This window comes from Eubalaena glacialis, chromosome 8 (assembly GCF_028564815.1).
Source record: "Eubalaena glacialis isolate mEubGla1 chromosome 8, mEubGla1.1.hap2.+ XY, whole genome shotgun sequence".
NCBI classification, from domain to species: Eukaryota; Metazoa; Chordata; class Mammalia; order Artiodactyla; family Balaenidae; genus Eubalaena; species Eubalaena glacialis.
Window position 1 is genome coordinate 118,313,909 of NC_083723.1, and position 20,379 is coordinate 118,334,287.

At 37.3% G+C, this 20,379-nt stretch overlaps 1 protein-coding gene across 1 annotated transcript in view; it reads right to left on the reverse strand.

The window, feature by feature from the left end:
* The window catches only part of TPK1 (thiamin pyrophosphokinase 1), a 358,113-nt gene that overhangs the window by 174,393 nt on the left and 163,341 nt on the right, over positions 1-20,379 (reverse strand). The window contains exons 5-6 of the mRNA XM_061198139.1: positions 19,862-19,934; positions 1,631-1,726 (exon numbers count right to left, since the gene is read on the reverse strand). Of these exons, the coding sequence (XP_061054122.1) occupies positions 1,631-1,726; positions 19,862-19,934 (169 nt within the window). The remainder of the gene's footprint in view (positions 1-1,630; positions 1,727-19,861; positions 19,935-20,379) is intronic.

Here is a 20,379-nt window from a genome sequence, read left to right on the forward strand (position 1 = left end):
TGTCAATTATAATAGTTAACAAGGCTTTCCTTCAAAGGGAGAAAAGGATCTATTGCCTCAACTTAATAAATATACATCAGAATAAATCTTTCATAACTTCTGCGAAGGAGTAAGTTTTTATTAGGGGTGCATCTCCACTGCCTGTGCCGTCCCGCCACACGTGTATTAGCCGTGTAGTTGGACTGTATGAGACATGTGGATTGACCCCCCACTCCCTGCTCCAGTCCAAGACAATCAGGTTACTCTCATCATCCTTCGCCAAAACCAAGTGGTGGTTAATGGAGAGATTTCAGGACTTAGGTCTAATGACGGTGGGAAGTGACGACCCTGCCCCTCAATCCCTCTAGATGTAACGGTGTAAAAAAAACTGCTACAAGCAGCCATTGCAGACAGTCAGGGAAACCAGACTGAAGAGAAAGCTTACACAGCAGAGCCAAGACAATGGAAGAAGCAGACATGAGATCTGACTGCGCTGTGTCTGAAGTCGGCCCTACCCCGTTCGATTACTGAGGAAAGGCTGAAACACGTCTCCTGTTACTTGTACTGTGAAAACCATCCTAATGTACAAAGGTGTTTTCCTAGTTTTCTTAGTTTAAAAATGACACATTGGATCATGCATCTCAGCTTACCTTCCTGCCCTTCCCAGGAAAATAATGGTCAATTGTCATTCACTGCTTCAGGTTTAATTTCGTGGATCTTCACGGAATACAGACTTTTAAAAGTTTGCATACCATTTCAACAGGTATCAAAAAAAAATTGTAAAATATAAAAACATACAGGGCTTCCCTGGTGGCGCAGTGGTTGAGAATCTGCCTGCCAATGCAGGGGACGCGGGTTCGAGCCCTGGTCTGGGAGGATCCCACATGCCGCGGAGCAACTGGGCCCGTGGGCCACAACTACTGAGCCTGCGCGTCTGGAGCCTGTGCTCTGCAACAAGAGAGGCCGCGATGGAGAGTGGCCCCCGCTTGCCGCGGCTAGAGAGAGCCCTCGTATGGAAACGAAGACCCAACACAGCCAAAAATACATAAATGGATAAACTTATAAAAAAAAAGAAACATACAAATTTGTGCATTAGCTAATTGATGTGATTATACACTTGGGTGCTAGGTGCAAATCACTACTGAACACCTTAAAGAGTCCACATGTGCAAAGCAGCAGACTCTTCTCTCATTTAAAAAAAAAAGGTAGTAATATTTTATTTGTTTATATAAGAGTTTGCAATGTTGGCCAAATCTAGGCCATATCTGTTTGTTTGTCTTGCCTACATAATATATAAACACACAAACACAAACACACACAGATCTTCACAGCAACAACCAACCTGAGGTAGAAAGCAGCTACTCGCTTTAGGCTGAGAATGAGCTGCCACTTTTGTTTGCTTTATACAAGGTCCGCTTCACCCATTTTGGGACCTCATCACAGTAAGGTTCTGGAATCTGTGACCTCTGATTCAAGTGCACACATTAATGTTTTGACAACTAAGTGCAGATTTATTCATATACTGAAAAAACCTGACAAGGGAATCCAGATAAGCAGCACAAAAGCAAATAATGATTTCAGATAAGTAAAGACAGGATTTTTCACATCCTTGGTATAAGACTCTTAACCACCAAATAGGCGCCTATCTTACCTGTAGGGCTTTTTCTTCTATCTTATTTCGGAGCACTTCAAGGCACTTGGTAAAGTCAGTATGGTATTGATCAGGAGTTGAAATAATTTCACATCCCTGTGTTAAATAAGATAAAAGGTAGGAATAAGTAATGATGTCAGCCTAGGAACAAGATCAAGAGCTATAAAAGTAAAGAGAAAGTATCAGACATATCCTGTCATGCCTGGATTATACCTTGATCATTAAAATCATTCTCATTATCTTTATTATTTCACATAACAGGACATCTCAGCAATGATGTTAGACTATCACAATAATGATCTGATTACAACAATCATTTTACCCAAAAAAGTACAGATTATACTACATTAATGGTCTTTAAAAATCACTGCTGTGATGACATTCAAGATTAGCATAAGGACTCAGGTACAAGTATTATAAAACATATTCACAGTGAAATTACCTGAGATTAAATTACTTCTAAAAAACTTTGAGTTTCTTCGAGCAGACTTCCTAAGTTTACCCACACGACAGAAAAACTAATACTGAACTAATGATAAACTACATTTTAAGTAAAATCAAGTTAGACGTCCTATAAAATTCCTTTACAGCACCCTTTTTTCCTCATGTAAAAAAAGAAGCAGGAAGAGAGACGCCTGTGTAAATATGTCTCTTGGATTACCTTTTGGACATAATGAAGTGAATTTATTAAGTTCTGTGCCTTTTCTACAACAGATAACTAGTGAAAAACATTTATAAATATAGTGCCACAAAAGTGCCAGCTTGTTGGCACTAGTGAACTGAGGTGGTGCAAGAAACGATATTTTTGAAATGACACCTTTCTCTCCAATGTCTTACAGAAGCAAAGGTATGTAAAACCAGAGCACGAGGGGACTTCTGACTTCTTAATTCAGGAATAAAACAATGCAAGGTCTCTGACAAACAGCTGAGTAAGTGAAAGTTAAATATAATCTAGTATATAAAGTTGCCATTCGAAGAGTTTTCAAGGATGAGAGAAAGCAAATTAACCAAATTAACCAACGGAGCAAATTAACCAAAGTGGAACAAATCGCGTGCGCATGCACACACACACACACACACACACACACACACACACACACACACACACACACAGGCAAAAATTCATGTCTGGCAAATCCTTGCCTATAGCTTTGGGATCACAGGATCTTCGGGCAAGAGAAGACTCACTGCTCCTTGAGTACAGGGAAACTGACCACTGCATTTCAGTTGCTAAGACAATACCAGCACACACCAAGCAGTCTACAGAAGTTTGATGGATAGATCAATGATGGATGGATTAAAACCATTTCTCTCCTCATGGGACTAACGGTACTTTTCTCTGAAATATTAATGTGGATAAATCAGACTATGTGTCTGACTCAGAAAAGCAACAATGACATTATTTTTTCAGGCATTATGCTACCTGCTGCCATTAGGAAACTATGTAACACTTATTTTAAAGTATGATTAATACAGATTCTTAAAATGGTGACAAATATTAGTGCTTCATATGCAATTATATAAACTAAAATTCAACAATACATTAATGTTAACAAAGTGAACATCCAATCAGGTAAAGCGAAATACAAATGTACCACTGAGGCTTAATATAGCAGTATAAAGTACTACATAAATAATTCACAGTATTTTTTAATGAGTCATTATTTCTCGATAGAAAGAAAAATGACAAGGAAACAAACTGATATCAGGAACTTAGTAAAATTTAGCAAAAAACAGTTTTCAGAACATGCCCTGGAGTGGTAATAGTTCAAGTTAATTTCCAATAGTGCCGGCATCTATAGCTATAGCAAACACAAAAATATATGCTCATAATATATGATCCTAATCTCAGTAAAATCACAAGTCATCTAAAAAGCAAAGGTTTATGTTCAGTGTGGTATATTTTAAAAAGAAAAAAGGTTCAAGTAAGGGTTATGGTAAATACTCAGATTAACCAAATAATTTTATTATTAGATTAGTTAACCAAATAATTTTATTATTATTTGAATTATTAATAGGCTACCTTATGAATATTAAAATATTTTATTAATGACCAAATAATTGTATTATTACATCTACCTTATGACTATTAAAATATTAATCAAAGTATTAGCTTTAAGCTGTAAGCTCCATGAAGGTACCCACTATGTCCCTTTGTTCATTATTGCATCTGCATACAAGAACGCAACACAGGACACGGCAAGTAGTAAGCATTCAATAATGAATAAAGTCATTTATAAAAGCTTGAGATAAATTACCACTCTAGACCAGGCATCAGCAAAGTTTTTCTGTAAAGGGCCAGACAGTAATTCTTTTAGGCTTTGCAGGCCAAAGGGCCTCTGTCCCAACTACTCAGCTCTCCCTTTGTATCATGGAAACATCTACAGACAAAAAAAAATGAGTAGGAATGGCTGTGTTCCAAAAAAACTGAAATGTGAATTTCACGTAATTTTCACGTTATGAAATATTATTATTCTTTTGATTTTTTTCCAACCATTCAATACTGTAAAAACCATTCTTAGGTTGCCAGCTATACAAAAGCAGACAGCAGACGAGATTTGGCCTGTGGGCTGTAGTTTATCAACCAATCCCCATTCCAAGCCCACAAATAGTTTTTGTGATTTTAACCACCAAACTCTGTACATGTTTGAGGAATTTAATATGAGGGAAAAGTTTCAGGCCTTTAAAAAAATCTCTGCGAACTCCCTTTTCCTTATCTGTAATGGACCTAGCATGCAAACTAACAGTGCTGTTGAGATGCCCTGTATAATGCCCAGAAAGCACTGGGCACAGAGATGAACACAAAGCCAAATTCTCACCTCAGCACTTCCAAACAATCTTTAGAAACATAGATGCTACAGTCACACCACCTCGCATCAAAGATCACTAGAGTAAGCGAAATATTGCTAATATTCCCCATAGAACTTTGTGTGGAGGCTTATAAAACTATTTTTAAATTCACTGACACCTTGTAAGAAATTATTACAAGACAATGAGTGTCATTAATCAACCTAATTTCAAAAGATCAATGCAAAAGCCGTTAGACTGTCATTTTCAATTAATTTTACTGTTTGCCAATAATTCAACTAAAATAGGTTAATGAGTTTTTACATTTAACACACGTAAAACCTATCAGGTTATATTATGCTGACTCCTTTAAAACTCCTTAATTGGAAAGGAAACAAATCCTTTGGGAAAAAAATTATAACAACATATCAGTTGTTATTTCATGCACTCTATCCAGAGAGAGACTTGGCCTCCTTAAAACAAGAGGCAAGTCCAGTGAAAGCATTCCCAAACTTGCTATTAGCTTATTCATTTTAGGATAAGTCATTTAGTGCCTATCCATCTAGCCAGGACAAGAAAGGACTTGTGAAAATTATCCTGCAAAAATTTTATGGGGCTCTGAGACTTCTACTGTAACTTTATGGACTGTGTTTATAAGGTTAAGAGTTTAGAAGTGTTATTTCCTTGTAGGTACCATGCACACCAATTCTGAACATTTATTTGGAGTGACTTGCATATAGCTTCTCACCTAGCAGAATTAAATACAATACGTCTGTAGCTACAAAATCTAAAATGCTTTTCAACAAACAGATTATTTTCCTAACAACATATAACTTAATTTTCTGAAAAATCAGATAACCTCAAAAGTATCTTAAAATTAGAATCTTAAAATTGTGATCTGTTGATAATTAACTATCTTCCTCACTAAATCAATAACGATAATAAAAAGTAACATTTGAGTACACATCTTGTTATATGAGATATGAGTCACTTTATATGAATTATGTTCTTGAATCTCTAAGGCAACCTTACAAGGTAAATGTAATTATCACATTTTAAGATGCGTAAACTGAAGTTAAGAGAGATTAAATAACCTGCCCAAAGTCACACAGCTGATTTAGGACATAGTATGTCATCTGAAGCCCATACTCGTAACCTACCATGCTTTGTACTCAACCCTGCTTAATTAAACTTTGGGTATTTTGGAAGGTTTAAGCAGAAAGACACCTTTATAATTTATACTGAACCTTTATTTAGTTGCTTTTCTCCTGTTTTAAATACCTGAAAATCCTTTAGCTTTTAGACAGACATGACCCCTGCCTGACTCCATGCTGATTCCGTTGTAGCCCAAGGCTTGGGACCCTCAGAGCACCCACAGACATCTGAAATGGTCAGTGAGTGCTTAGCTATCCTTCTCATCCCTTTTTTCTGCTTTCCCAACTCATTATATTGTCACTATATTTATCATTTATATTCATGACATAATTCACTTTTTTTGGCTATTAAACATACCGTTCTGATCAATATCTCTGTATAGAAGTGTTTATTTCTGGTTATTTTCTTAGAATTGAATTCTTAAAATGAAATTACTGGGGAAATTATAAGAACATTTTTTTATAACCCTCGGTAGATGTTGCCAGAGTTTCCTGCCTTTCCAGGCAGGCTGTAAATATGAATATTCCTACTGGTGTATGAGGGTGAAAAAAAATTTCTTCTTTTAAAATATAAGTAACAGTAGGAAAGATAATTCATCATGAATTTCTTCCTGTGAATTAACTTACTTGTCGTACTTCCTTCTTAATCACAAACAGATCAATTTCATTAAGGAAAAGATGACTTTCATTGGAGAGGAAGAGAAAAGAAAGTTAAGATAATTTTGGAGTGTGAAGCAGGGTTGAGACTGGAAGTGGTTCACCCAACGGAGGACTAAGGAGCTAAAGGACAGTATGAAAGAAACGGACACTTCTGGGAGGGGAAACAGGTGTCAATCAAGGGTAAAGAAAAGGAGGCAAGAAGATGTCAAAGACCACCTTTCAAGTTGGCTCTGAAAAGAGGAAATACAATTTATTATCCCATCACATTAGAATATTGATACTTTTTTTTAAAATAAGCAATGATAATAAGAGCTTTATGGGGTCTTAAAATTCTAGCTCCCACACACTTTATATTCCCCTATCCATTGCTGAAGTAGCCTTTCTTCCTGTATGTTAGTATACATTTAAAAATATTTAGAGAGATATACTCAAGAGTCTTAAAAAAATTGAATACATTACACTTTTAATAATGAGGTTCCATAATCTTTTATTAAACTGAATTGACCGGAACTCTGTAATAAGAAACTGCCCGCCAGATTAAGAGCACAGCAGGCATAAAGCAAAATGATTTATACTCTGAATAATCAAAGATAGAGATCTAAAATTAGCCCAAACTTGTTCTCAAATTTGCTAAGAAGGGGAAGAGTTACATAAAGCCGATTGAAATCTAAATGATCTATGTTCCTTGACACAGGTATGAAAATTGTCTTTTTACTCTGTAGAGATGTAATCACAAAGTAACCATTTCCCACTTTCCTCTTTATTGTATAAAGCATACTATGGTAGATTACTACTTCAGTTTTATTTACCAGACTTCTAAAAACATTTCTACTTTTCAAACTAAAAAGTTTTCTTTAAATTATCAAATGACAGCTGACAAGCAACAATTTCTTCAGCAAGAATGTCACATGATTAAACTCAAAAATTCTAAGTAACAAGTTGCCTAATATAATCGAGTGTTCTCTTTCTGTTTTTCTAGACAGTGTATAAAAAGAAGAGAACAAACGTAATTCAACCTTGTAGCAATTCCCCCAATCCCAAACATAAAGAGACATTCTAATCTGCTATAATCTTCACTGCCCTGGGTGTTGTAAAATAACCTTTCCTTTCAACAGGGCATTGAAGGAAAACTTTAAACGTTTGAAACAAGAAAGCCACCACTTCTATTAACAGAAGTCAAAAGTTATTTTAAAACAGCACAGGGTCTCAAAATGATGGCTTCCTTCCTAAAAGCAGAGCCAGAGTTCCCAGTGGAACAGAGTGTCCAAAAGACTTCACATAGCAGGCTCAAGAATGCTTTTTTATAAAGCCTGCTTGCATGGTTGGCCTTTGGACTAACACCTGGAGGACCTGAATGGTAACAGTTCCCTACACTGATAAACAACTTTCCCCTATAGTGGCTCACTGTGCCTAAATTATTTGTACAAACAATGTGGTTTATGCTAAGCACCTGCTTTCTTTTTGCCCCCAGTAAAATATTGGGCATTGGGTCTCCAATGAGCTTCCCTGGTGACGACACATCACACTTGTTACAATTTGATTAAGCACATCCTACCTGACTCCACTGGGAAAGGACTCTTGCAACTGGTGACTCATTTCCTCCAGAATTTTCCCCCAAGTGCCTTTTCCCTTTGCTGATTCCGCTTCCTATACTCACAGCTATGATTTATGACAGTGAGAGGCTGACTATATGACGAGTCCTGTGAGTCCTCTTGTGAGTCCTCTAGTGAATTACAGAATGTGGAAGTGGTCTTGGGAACCCTCAAAACAAAGAGCTACAGAGATTCTTCCTCTACTAGGGTGCTTGTATAAGCTTCTATTTTATAATATTCCTGTAAGTATCTAGACGCAGAGATCTGGTCTTGTCCAGGTGCCATTCCTTCACACCCACTACAAATATGCCAAGGATGGACTTGGCCTCCATCACCACTCTCTGCCAACTCTCCCCAGAAGAGCAAGGATGTGGTGGGGTAGGAGTGGGAGCACTGAAGGTAAGCGTGGTGGAGGTTATTGTTCAATTACTCAGAACTAAGCAGAACCCGAAAAGGAAAACTGAATGCTCACAAAGAAAAGGAGGCCACAGGATTTCCTCAGCATGTGAAACTGATCCTCACTTTACTTTGAGAAAACTCCCTCCTTTCAACTAGAGGATTATGGCATAATGGCTAGAAAAGAGCACGGATTCTGGGGCCAGAATGCCTGTTTGGAGCCTGCTTAAACCATTTTTCCTAGTTGTGTAAGCTTGGGCAAGTTACTCAACCTCTTTGTGCCTCCATACTCATCTGTAAAATGTAGGTGACAGTTGCAACCTAATAAAATTTGATGCAAGGATTAAATGAATTTATAAATGAAAGTACATATAAAAGTCTGTCATATTGTGAGCACGTTAAAGTAATTGTCAGCTATTACTCTTTTCAAGGTTGTATTGATTATTCCTCTCATCAATTTTTAAAAGTAGAGAAAACCTGAAAGAGTACAACGAACTTATAAGCATCCAAATACATTTTAGCCTGTTGGAAACCAATATACTACTTTAACTGTTAGTGGGTAAAAGGTAGTTTTTCAATGGTGAAACTCACTTGAGAAGCATAACACTAAGGTAAACAAAATTAAAATTTTGGCAGACTTACTTAGAATGATACTGTGCATGGTGAATTTCCAAGAGGGACATAAAGAATGTCAAATTTCACAAACTCATTTGATCACAGAAATCTTTTTTATACCAAGTTATCATGTGGCACTTGGTATAAATCTCTTTTATACCAAGTATCTAAAAGAAGGATTAGACACCTAAGTCATATAAACTTTCATGAGAACCTACTAATTCCTAGGGATCCCAGAAGGAATGACCAAGACTTCAGGTTGCAGGAGATCACATATTACATATTAATAGGGATAAGGAGGAAAATTATGATAAAATTGTTTCGATCAAGCTCTGCAAGAAAAGAACAAAGGAAGGAATACCCAACAGCTACAGGTGGGGAACTGTGGGGGAAGATTGATGAGTAGGGGGTTCCATGATCCAGATGAATGAGGGAAGAGAAACAGTCACAGAGGCCCCAGAGATCACAGAGTTAGAGAAGAGACAGGCTGGGCTGGCCCAGGAGTCACATGTGAGGCACTTGGGAGGGCTTAAACATTTAAAGGGCATAGGCTTCCCCTTTTTAAATGCCTTAAGTATGTTACACAAATTCAAACAAGACAGGCTTTGAAAAATATAGACAATTTGAAAGGACTATGATTGAGGCAAGCCTAAGAATGAAGGTGTATTCAGGAGACAATTTCACATAATGTCCCCTGCCTGTCTCATCATTCCCTTGCTGAGATGCTAAAAGGGTAAGCCTACCAAAGTGAAGAACCTGTCACTCAGCTGTCAATGGAAACTGCCTGTCTATAATTCCCTTCACAAAGCCTTTATAGCCCAGCATATGTTAATTAGTCTTGATGCTTAAGCCTACGAATTTACTATTCTCGGTGGTGTGTGTGTGTGTGTGTGTGTGTGTGTGTGTGTGTGTGTGTGTGTGTGTGTGTGTGTGTGTGTGTGTGTGTGTGTGTGTGTGTGTGTGTCTTTCACTTAAAAAAGTATACCAATAAATGGAGCTGAGCTTTATATATTCATACAATTTCCTCTGTTTGGCATAAGAGTCAAACTTGCTAATGTTTTACAATTTCTCACAGTCCTGTTTGCCATTTTCTCTAAATTAATTAATTTTACCATGTCTAAAAGTTGTTGGCATGTGGCTGGGTGGAACTGGGAAAGAGACACAGCTAAAAGGAGAAAATAACAAGATACATGAGATTAGGCAGAGCCATGCAGATGTTTTTAACTGAAGATTAAAAACATCTGTGGAGACTGTTAAATTTAAATAGAATTGAACCCAAGGCACTGTCAAACTCACAAGGATACTATAATGAATTTTGATTACGAATCAAATCTAGGTTCATAAATTGTACACTTATGGAAATAAAATGATTAGAAATCATTTTAAAAGCAATGTTAGTGAGGATAGTTATTAAAAAGCTTTTCAGTTAACAACTTTACAGAGTAAAACAAAATACTAACACTTTACATTAAAATAGTTCTTTTAGCACTTCGAGAGGTCTCTCACATGTACAACATTATGTGACCATTATTACAAATATATGAAAAAGCCAGGGCTATATAACATAATTTAATTTGTATGCCTTGGTAAGACATCCATATATGCAAACTAACAACTCAAAAAATAATCTGCATAGTTAGTTCACGAAAACATTATCGCTTCATTTATAAAAACTTAAAAACTAAAAGGCACACTACTGATAGCCAAGACTAAGTATTAAGTTATTTGACATCTCTGCCTAAGTAATATACCTACCTATACCTCCCACCCACACTATTTGAATATCAGTGTCTTTGTCTTTAAATTGGAATTAAAACACAAGCGTTTCCTGCTTAACATCAGTAGTCCATTTAAGAAAAATCAGACATCCTATTCAAATGTCAACCAAAAGCCCGTTTCCCATTATTTTGACTGGGAAAAAATATATTCAAACCCAAATACTCAGTCTCCTAAAATGTAACTGAAACACATTTATAGAAGCAACAGACATTATGATGAGATGTAAAATGATGAGAAATTTTCTGCTATTAGATATAACATTTATGGCATCTTATATTTAACAAAAGGAGCACAGGTTAAAAAAGTTTAGACAGGGCTTCCCCGGTGGTGCAGTGGTTAAGAATCTGCCTGCCAATTCAGGAGACACGGGTTCGAGCCCTGGTCCGGGAAGATCCCACATGCCATGGAGCAACAAAGCCCGCGCGCCACAGCTACTGAAGCCCACACACCTAGAGCCCGTGCTCCACAACAAGAGGAGCCACCACAATGAGAAGCCCGTGCACCACAATGAAGAGTAGCCCCTGCTCTTTGCAACTAGAGAAAACCCACGTGCAACAACGAATACCCAACACAGCCAAAAATAAATAAAATAAATCAAAAAAAAAAAAAAGTTTAGATAGACTACCCTTGCCCATTGACTGAGTCTGCAGAAATGTGGGTATGGTCATGCCACTGTTAGATGACAATAGGAAAATATCATCAAGAAATACTGATTTAATAAAAGATATTCTTTAATAATTCATGTTATTTCCCAAAAATAAAAAAAATCTTATCTTTCCCAATTCTGAAAAAGATACAATGAAAGAACAAGGAGACAGTAGTCTGCCTGGATCTCTGTCTCCACTCCTGCAGTTTACAGTGCTGTAGAATTACCAGCTGGCCTAGAATAATCTTGTTATGTCTCAAATAGAAAATCAGTGGCCTAGCATCAACTCAACGTTACTGCAAGTCTCACTCATCATTTATACTGCGGTTCACTGTATCTCTTCAACCAAGTCTTAACTTTGTAACTGCAGGGCTAACAGGGTCTTTGGCCCACACCATGTTCCAATACTCTTGACCATCGTTAGGATACCATACCGTGTTCTTCCAGGATCTGGAAGAATTAACAGAGAAGATAATATCAGAACTAAGATCTAGAGGCCTATTCCTGACTTACGACGAGGGTAGTTTTCAACACCCTGTCGAGAACATGGCATTGTGTTGATGGCAACAGTTTTCGGAATGCCAAAAGACTCACTTTTGTCATAGCACAAAGACGACGTTCTTATACTTACAGCCTACCCATGCCCTTGCTATCTTTCTGTTACCAAATCACCTTGGTTCTTCAATGTTCTATCTTGGCTCAATTCCATGTCCTATAAATAGATTTTATGTAACGTAATAATTTACCAGTTTGTTTGGTCATTCTTGGTCTGGCCCAACTATTGCAGTTCTACTCTTGCCACCTCAGAAACGTGGGTGAAAGGGAGTGACATGATGGAAATGTGAAGGGAGAGTGTTTGGTTCTCACACTGACCATTATCACATTGCTGGTGATACTGGCATTCATTCCCAGGGATGCTAAATACCTTGTGCAAAAAACAACTGTCCTGTCCAATAGACCAAAGATGTCATCTGTTTAAGAGCAGTAGTAGTAACTGAGTCCCAGTTTTAATAAAAAAAATTTTTATAGAAAACATGGACATTGATACAAGAGCTGTCTCTAACTAGTTCTACCATTTTCTTTAAGTCATTTAAGCTTTATGGGCCTCAGTTTCCACATCATAAAATTGGGCTTAATAACACTTTAATTTTTATAATATTTTAAATTATTTTACATTTTTATCAGTATATTTACAACATATTGCTATCTTATATCCTACACATCTACATTTATGGAAAAACCTGTTTTTTGGTGACTTTTTAAGGCATTAATTAAATACTGCAACTAATTCCTTAACCTCCTAAGCATAAGGAAGCATGCTTTAAAACCCCCTTCCTATGTCCAGTAAAAACCCCAAAGACTATATACAACAGTAAAAGAATATCAGAAGTTACATGAGATATTACAGTTTCTTCAAATGTCTCAGGAAACTGAAACACATGTGGGCATGATTGACAGAATAACTAAAAAGACTGAAATAGGTGATTTTAACCTTGAATCAAGGAAGCACTGACTGACTCAGAAAGTGAAAAATATAAAGGAAAATAAAATATCAAGGAGAAAATCTGTAAGAGACATTCCTCATTCTGAGTTAATATTAGTGAACCAGGCAGAGACGAACTAAGACAAATGGGCAAACGGGGAAACACAAAGATGTCACAGCTATCTGAAAAGGCGGCTTTACAGAATAAATTAAGAATGGCATACCACCAATAAAATGGACAACCTGGAAGAAATGGACAAATTCTTAGAAAAGCACAACCTTCCGAGACTGAACCAGGAAGAAACAGAAAATATGAACAGACCAATCACAAGCACTGAAATTGAAACTGGGATTAAAAATCTTCCAACAAACAAAAGCCCAGGACCAGATGGCTTCACAGGCAAATTGTATCAAACATTTAGAGAGGGGCTTCCCTGGTGGCGCAGTGGTTGAGAATCTGCCTGCCAATGCAGGGGACACGGGTTCGAGCCCTGGTCTGGGAAGATCCCACATGCCGCGGAGCAGCTGGGCCCGTGAGCCACAATTACTGAGCCTGCACGTCTGGAGCCTGTGCTCCGCAACAAAAGAGGCCGTGATAGTGAGAGGCCCGCGCATCGCGATGAAGAGTGGCCCCCGCTTGCCACAACTAGAGGAAGCCCTCGCACAGAAACGAAGACCCAACACAGCCATAAATAAATAAATAAAGTGTTTTTAAAAAAAAAAAATTAAAAAAAAAAAAAGACATTTAGAGAACAGCTAACACCTATCCTTCTCAAACTCTTCCAAAATATACCAGAGGGACAAACACTCCCAAACTCATTCAACGAGGCCACCATCACCCTGATACCAAAACCAGACAAAGAGGTCACAAAGAAAGAAAACTACAGGCCAATATCACTGATGAACATAGATGCAAAAATCCTCAACAAAATACTAGCAAACAGAATCCAACAGCACATTAAAAGGATCATACACCATGATCAAGTGGGGTTTATCCCAGGAATGCAAGGATTCTTCAATATACGCAAATCAATCAATGTGATACACCACAGTAACAAATTGAAGGAGAAAACCCATATGATCATCTCAATAGATGCAGAAAAAGCTTCTGACAAAATTCAACACCCACTTATGATAAAAACTCTCCAGAAAGTAGGCATAGAGGGAACTTACCTCAATATAATAAAGGCCATATATGACAAACCCACAGCCAACATCGTTCTCAATGGTGAAAAACTGAAACCAGTTCCACTAAAATCAGGAACAAGATAAGGTTTCCCACTCTCACCACTATTATTCAACTTAGTTTTGGAAGTTTTAGCCACAGCAATCAGAGAAGAAAAGAAATAAAAGGAATCCAAACTGGGAAAGAAGAAGTAAAGCTGTCACTCTTTGCAGATGATATGATACTATACATACAGAATCCTAAAGATGCTACCAGAAAACTACTAGAGCTAATCAATGAATTTGGTAAAGCAGCAGGATACAAAATTAATGCACAGAAATCTCTTGCATTCCTATACACTAATGATGAAAAATCTGAAAGTGAAATTAAGAAAACACTCCCATTTACCATTCCAACAAAAAGAATAAAATATCTAGGAATAAACCTACCTAAGGAGACAAAAGACCTATGTGGAGAAAATTATAAGACAATGATGAAAGAAATCAAAGATGATACAAATAGATGGAGAGATATACCATGTTCTTGGATTGGAAGAATCAACATTGTGAAAATGACTATACTACCCAAAGCAATATACAGATTCAATGCAATCCCTATCAAACTACCACTGGCATTTTTCACAGAACTCGAACAAAAAATTTCACAATTTGTATGGAAACACAAAAGACCCCGATTAGCCAAAGCAATCTTGAGAAAGAAAAACAGAGCTGGAGGAATCAGGCTCCCAGACTTCAGACTGTACTACAAAGCTACAGTCATCAAGACAGTATGGTACTGGCACAAAAACAGAAAGATAGATCAATGGAACAGGAAAGAAAGCCCAGAGATAAACCCACGCACATATGGTCACCTTATTTTTGATAAAGGAGGCAGAATATACAATGCAGAAAAGACAGCCTCTTCAATAAGTGGTGCTGGGAAAACTGGACAGCTACAAGTAAAAGAATGAAATGAGAACACTCCCTAACACCATACACAAAAATAAACTCAAAATGGATTAAAGACCTAAATGTAAGGCCAGACACTATAAAACTCTTAAAGGGAAACATAGACAGAACACTCTATGACATAAATCACAGCAAGATCCTTTTTGACCCACCTCCTAGAGAAATGGAAATAAAAACAAAAATAAACAAATGGGACCTATGAAACCTAAAAGCTTTTGCACAGCAAAGGAAACCATAAACAAGACGAAAACACAACCCTCAGGATGGGAGAAAATATTTGCAAACGATTAATCTCCAAAAGGTTAAAAGGAGATTAATGCCCAAAAGGACAAAGGATTAATCTCCAAAGTTTACAAGCAGCTCAATATCAAAAAAACAAATACCCCAATCCAAAAATGGGCCAAAGACCTAAATAGACATTTCTCCAAAGAAGATATACAGATTGCCAACAAACACATGAAAGGATGCTCAACATCACTAATCATTAGAGAAATGCAAGTCAAAACTACAATGAGGTATCACCTCACACTGGTCTAATGGTCATCATCAAAAAGTCTACAAACAGTAAATGCTAGAGAGGGGGTGGAGAACAGGGAACCCTCTTGCACTGTTGGTGGGAATGTAAATTGATACAGCCACTATGGAGAACAGTATGGAGGTTCCTTAAAAAACTAAAAATAGAACTAACATAGGACCCAGCAATCCTACTACTGGGCATATACCCTGAGAAAACCATAATTCAAAAAGAGTCATGTACCACAATGTTCATTGCAGCTCTATTTACAATAGACAGGACGTGGAAGCAACCTAAGTGTCCATCGACAGATGAATGGATAAAGAAGATGTGGCACATATATACAATGGAATATTACTCAACCATAAAAAGAAACGAAATTGAGTTATTTGTAGTGAGGTGGACGGACCTACAGTCTGCCATACAGAGTGAAGTAAGTCAGAAAGAGAAAAACAAATACCATATGCTAACACATATACACGGAATCTAAAAAAAAAAAAAAATGGTTCTGAACAAACTAGGGGCAGGACAGGAATAAAGACGCAGACATAGAGAATGGACTTGAGGACACGGGGAGGGGAAAGGGTAAGCTGGGACGAAGTGAGAGAGTGGCATGGACATATATACACTACCAAATGTACAACAGCTAGTGGGAAGCAGCCACATAGCACAGGGAGATCAGCTCAGCGCTTTGTGACCACCTAGAGGGGTGGGATAGGGAGGGTGGGAAGGAGACGCAAGAGGGAGGAGATATGGGGATATATATATATGTATAGCTGATTCACTTTGTTATAAAGCAGAAATTAACATACCATTGTAAAGCAATTATACGCCAATAAAGATGTTAAAAAATTAAAAATTAAAAAATATACTTCTTTATAAGTTAAGAAGAATAAATAACATTGAAAATATTAAATATTTTAAAAATTAAGTCAATGTATAAAAGTCATAAGATAAACTCTTTCTTGTTAAAAAAAAGGAATGGCATACCATGTGCATCAGGGAAGTCGATCACAAGTAGTTGGACTATCACTACATATAATCAATGGTTATTGTATCTTTATGTTTAATATTAAAACAGGTTACAGGGAGCTATCAGCATGGAAAAATACATTGACAGTTACACGTCACACTGTCCTTCAATTGAAATTTCAAATTACGTCTTTGGCATGGATCCAATGGTACATCATTGCTCTCTAAAATATGCAGTTTTCAAACTGCTGCACATTAACTAACAAGAGGTATAAATTGTATATCTTGGTTCATATCCTGTGGACCATATGGAATTAAGCGGTAGACCAGAGCTTGTCCCCCTTCTTGTCCAAAACCCAAAGGAATAAATAATGAAGGGCTATAGACATAAAGACTAGTGATTAGGTGTTTGGTATGTAACCTAACTTGAAGCAGGTTATGCATATAGAGACCTAATCGAAGAAAAATCGCTAATGGCTATGTTTTCTTCTTTCCTCTTACATATTACTAATTAAAGACCAAGAGCTCATTATGATGATATTAAAACATCTTTCTCATTGCCTAACAATCCAGTTTTATCAGTACCAGGTCAGATAGTTTGGTAGCCAGCCTCCACATGGTTACCAATGATCCCTGCCTCCTGATATTGACACCCTTGTGTAGCCTGATCCCACACTGTACCAGGGTTGGTCTTTGTGACTAATAACAACTGGCAGAAGAGATAGTAAGGTGATATATCACTGATGAAATTAGGTTATAAAAAAGACCACTATTTCTGTCTTGGGCTGGCTCTCTTGCATACATGTTTTCTTTTTCCTCCCTCTTTCCCCGGAAAGCAGCCTGCCATGCTGTGAGCAGCCCAATGGCCAGGAACTGATGTCTCCAACCAAGAGCCAGTAAGAAGTAACAGCCAGTAAAACCAACCAAGAACCACAGGAATAATCTTGGAAGAAATTTCTGTAGCCCCAGGGGTGCCTTGAGATGACGGAAAAACCAGGCTACATTATAACCTCATGAGAAACCTTGAGCCACTACCGTCCTATTAATTGACTCTCATATTTCTTACCCAGAGACCCTGTGCCAAGAGAAGAACTGTTTGCTGTTTTAAGCTGCTAAATTTTAGGACAATTTGTTACACAGTAATAACTAACGAATACTGATGGCAAGAACTAGGGTATATTCTGTTTAAAAGCTGACAAACCAACTACTTGATATTTCAGCATTTTCAGAAATTAAGCAGGCAAACCAAGTAAAAGTCGCGTATAGTCATATAAACCTGGATTTTTCCTATAAGTCAATGATATATCTATTGGGGGAAAAAAGTCGTATGAACCAATGTTGGCTACGAATCGACTTTATGATTTTAACAAAACTTTAGCATTTTAAATTTCTTCCTTATTTTACTTTCTTCAATAGAGCCTCAGTTTCAGCTTCATTGATGATCCAAACCAGGTGGGAAAAAAGTGTATTTTCCACTTTCAGTGGAAATAACCTCCTTTCATTTGTAACAGAGCAGCTTAAAGATTGCTTAAGGTGGAGATAACGGCTTATATGAATTGTGTGTAATGCTGCATTAACTTGTTGTCATTACCATCATTATTAAAACCGCAGCCAAACATTCGCCATGTGCTCTACAGGGCACATTAGCTTATACAAGACATCACTGATGCCCTCTAAGAACAGATCCAAAGAGTTCAAAAGCAGTGAGTTCTCATTGATACATGAAAAAAAAAAAAAACAACCTAGATTGTACTACATCAACTTAGAAGCACGCAATGTAGGAATTAGAAGATTCGGTTAATCTTATTTTTCAAACAAAACCTTAACAAATATAAGTTAGCTGTGGAGGTTAAAATCAAAAGTGAAGCAGGAAATACAAGGGAAACTCATCTAAAGGTATTAACTCAAAATTTTCCTTCACCCCCGAGCCATTCAGAAACAAAAAAAGCTGGCTTCCCATTCTTCCCTGCTATTTCCTCATCCCATCAGATTGACACCTGCAGTCCTGGCAAGCTGGCAGCGTTCAAGAGAGGGAGAGAACAGTCACGTCTGGCCAGAGCTTCAACTGGTTTCTGAGTCTGTTTGTCCCTGCCTCTCCTGCTGTTTCTTCTGCCCCCGAAAATATGATTAATGTCTATGAATTTGCAAAACTCTGCATTGTAAGCAAGGCTGAGGGCTTTCCATCCCAAGGAGGTTGAGGTATGGAGTTAATGAGAAGTGAGACTGCGGGGAATGAATAGAAACATGCCATTGTTAAAGTAATTGAGCATGAATATCAAACACTGACTTGGGAGCAGTCTTCATTTGCTGATGGAAAGGCTGATCAGCTGGTGGGTAGATGGGGTGTGCACAGATCTGCATTCACTGCTGGCCCCAGAATTTCCATCACAACAGCCTACACTTTATAACCTCGGTACCTTGTTTCCTCACCTAGATTCATGTTTCCCTTTTTTCTCTTTCTTTTCTTTTCCCTTTTCCTTCCCCTGCCTCCCCTGCCTCCCCCTCCCTCCTTCCTTTCTACAAAAGTTTTCCTCTTTCTTCTTTATGAATTTATCTCAACCATCCCAGAGCCTTATAAAGAATTTAAAGTTTCTTTCAGTAACTGCTGTTTCTTTAAAAAATGCACAATTTACTAATGCCAGTTCAGAATAACACAGATGATGGTGTTGTGGCTAGAAGAACTGCTGAGGCTATAATTTTCATTTTAAAAACCCTGCATTGTCCTCCAAAGCCAGTGAAAGCTTGAATTATTAATTAGTATAAGACACTCCTCTGTGTCTTTTATCATTCGCAATTAGATCATTTGTATGTTCTTAAGTGGCAAGGATCTTTGGAAGACTTGCACAATAGTGACAAAATGAACACCTTAATAAGCTGTACATTATTATTAATTTCAAGTTGTAATGAATAGTGTTATTCAGAACAGAGTAGTTCTGTTCTGAATAACACTATTATTTTAGTAATAGTTTCAAGAAAACTAATATTAAAAAAAAATAACTTTGGTTCTAAAATTCTAGGCACACACAATTAGGGATTTTTATAAAAACTCATTTACAAAGATGTTTTTCATTTACAATAAAATGGACAACATTTAAATGTACATCAATTGGGAATTGGTTAAGTAAAATACAATACATTCATTAAATGAAATTTAAAATGATGTGTGAAAAATACATAATTAATGAGGATGTAGACAATATAGTATATTTTTAATGAGGCATAAAAACTATAAACTCATTTAAAATATACACGCTTAAAAGACTAAGCATTAATGTTTAACTGATGGTCATAGAAATTCTAAGATTGTGTTCCCACTTGTCATTTTCTAAATTTCCATTTGAATGTGTATGACAATTGCTAGAAAAAAGCTTCTTAAGTAACAAAGTAACCAAACAATGAGTTTCTCAATCCCTACACATACACCCAGAAAACCAGGGAAAAAACATAGGAAAAGCAATCATATGAGAAAGACCTTAAATATAGAAGTGTTAATGGTTTACCTTAATAGCGTAGTATTCTCTAACTTCAGGCCTAATAGAATCAAAGTCTCCACTGATGAATTCAGGCAGAAAGCTGAAAGAAAGAGTTCCAAGTAAGTCAACTATTAAAGGCTACTTAGTTGCTAACCTTTAAAACTATGATTATAAGGACCAGAGAGAGAGCTAATGTACTCAAAAGGAAAAAGAAACAGAGCCTATTTTCAGAGTGAATGGGATGTTATGTCTTATACGCTTAGTTTCCGTACAGTATGATTGAGGGCAACTCCACATATCCAACTAATGCGTCAACTTAGTCTCACTATCAGTCAATATTTATCTTGCTTAAAAAAACATATAAAGGGGCTTCCCTGGTGTCGCAGTGGTTAAGAATCCGCCTGCTAATGCAGGGGACATGGGTTCGAGCCCTGGTCCGGGAAGATCCCACATGCTGTGGAGCAACTAAGCCCATGCGCCACAACTACTGAGCCTGCGCTCTAGAGCCCACGAGCCACAACTACTGAGCCCGTACGCCTAGAGCC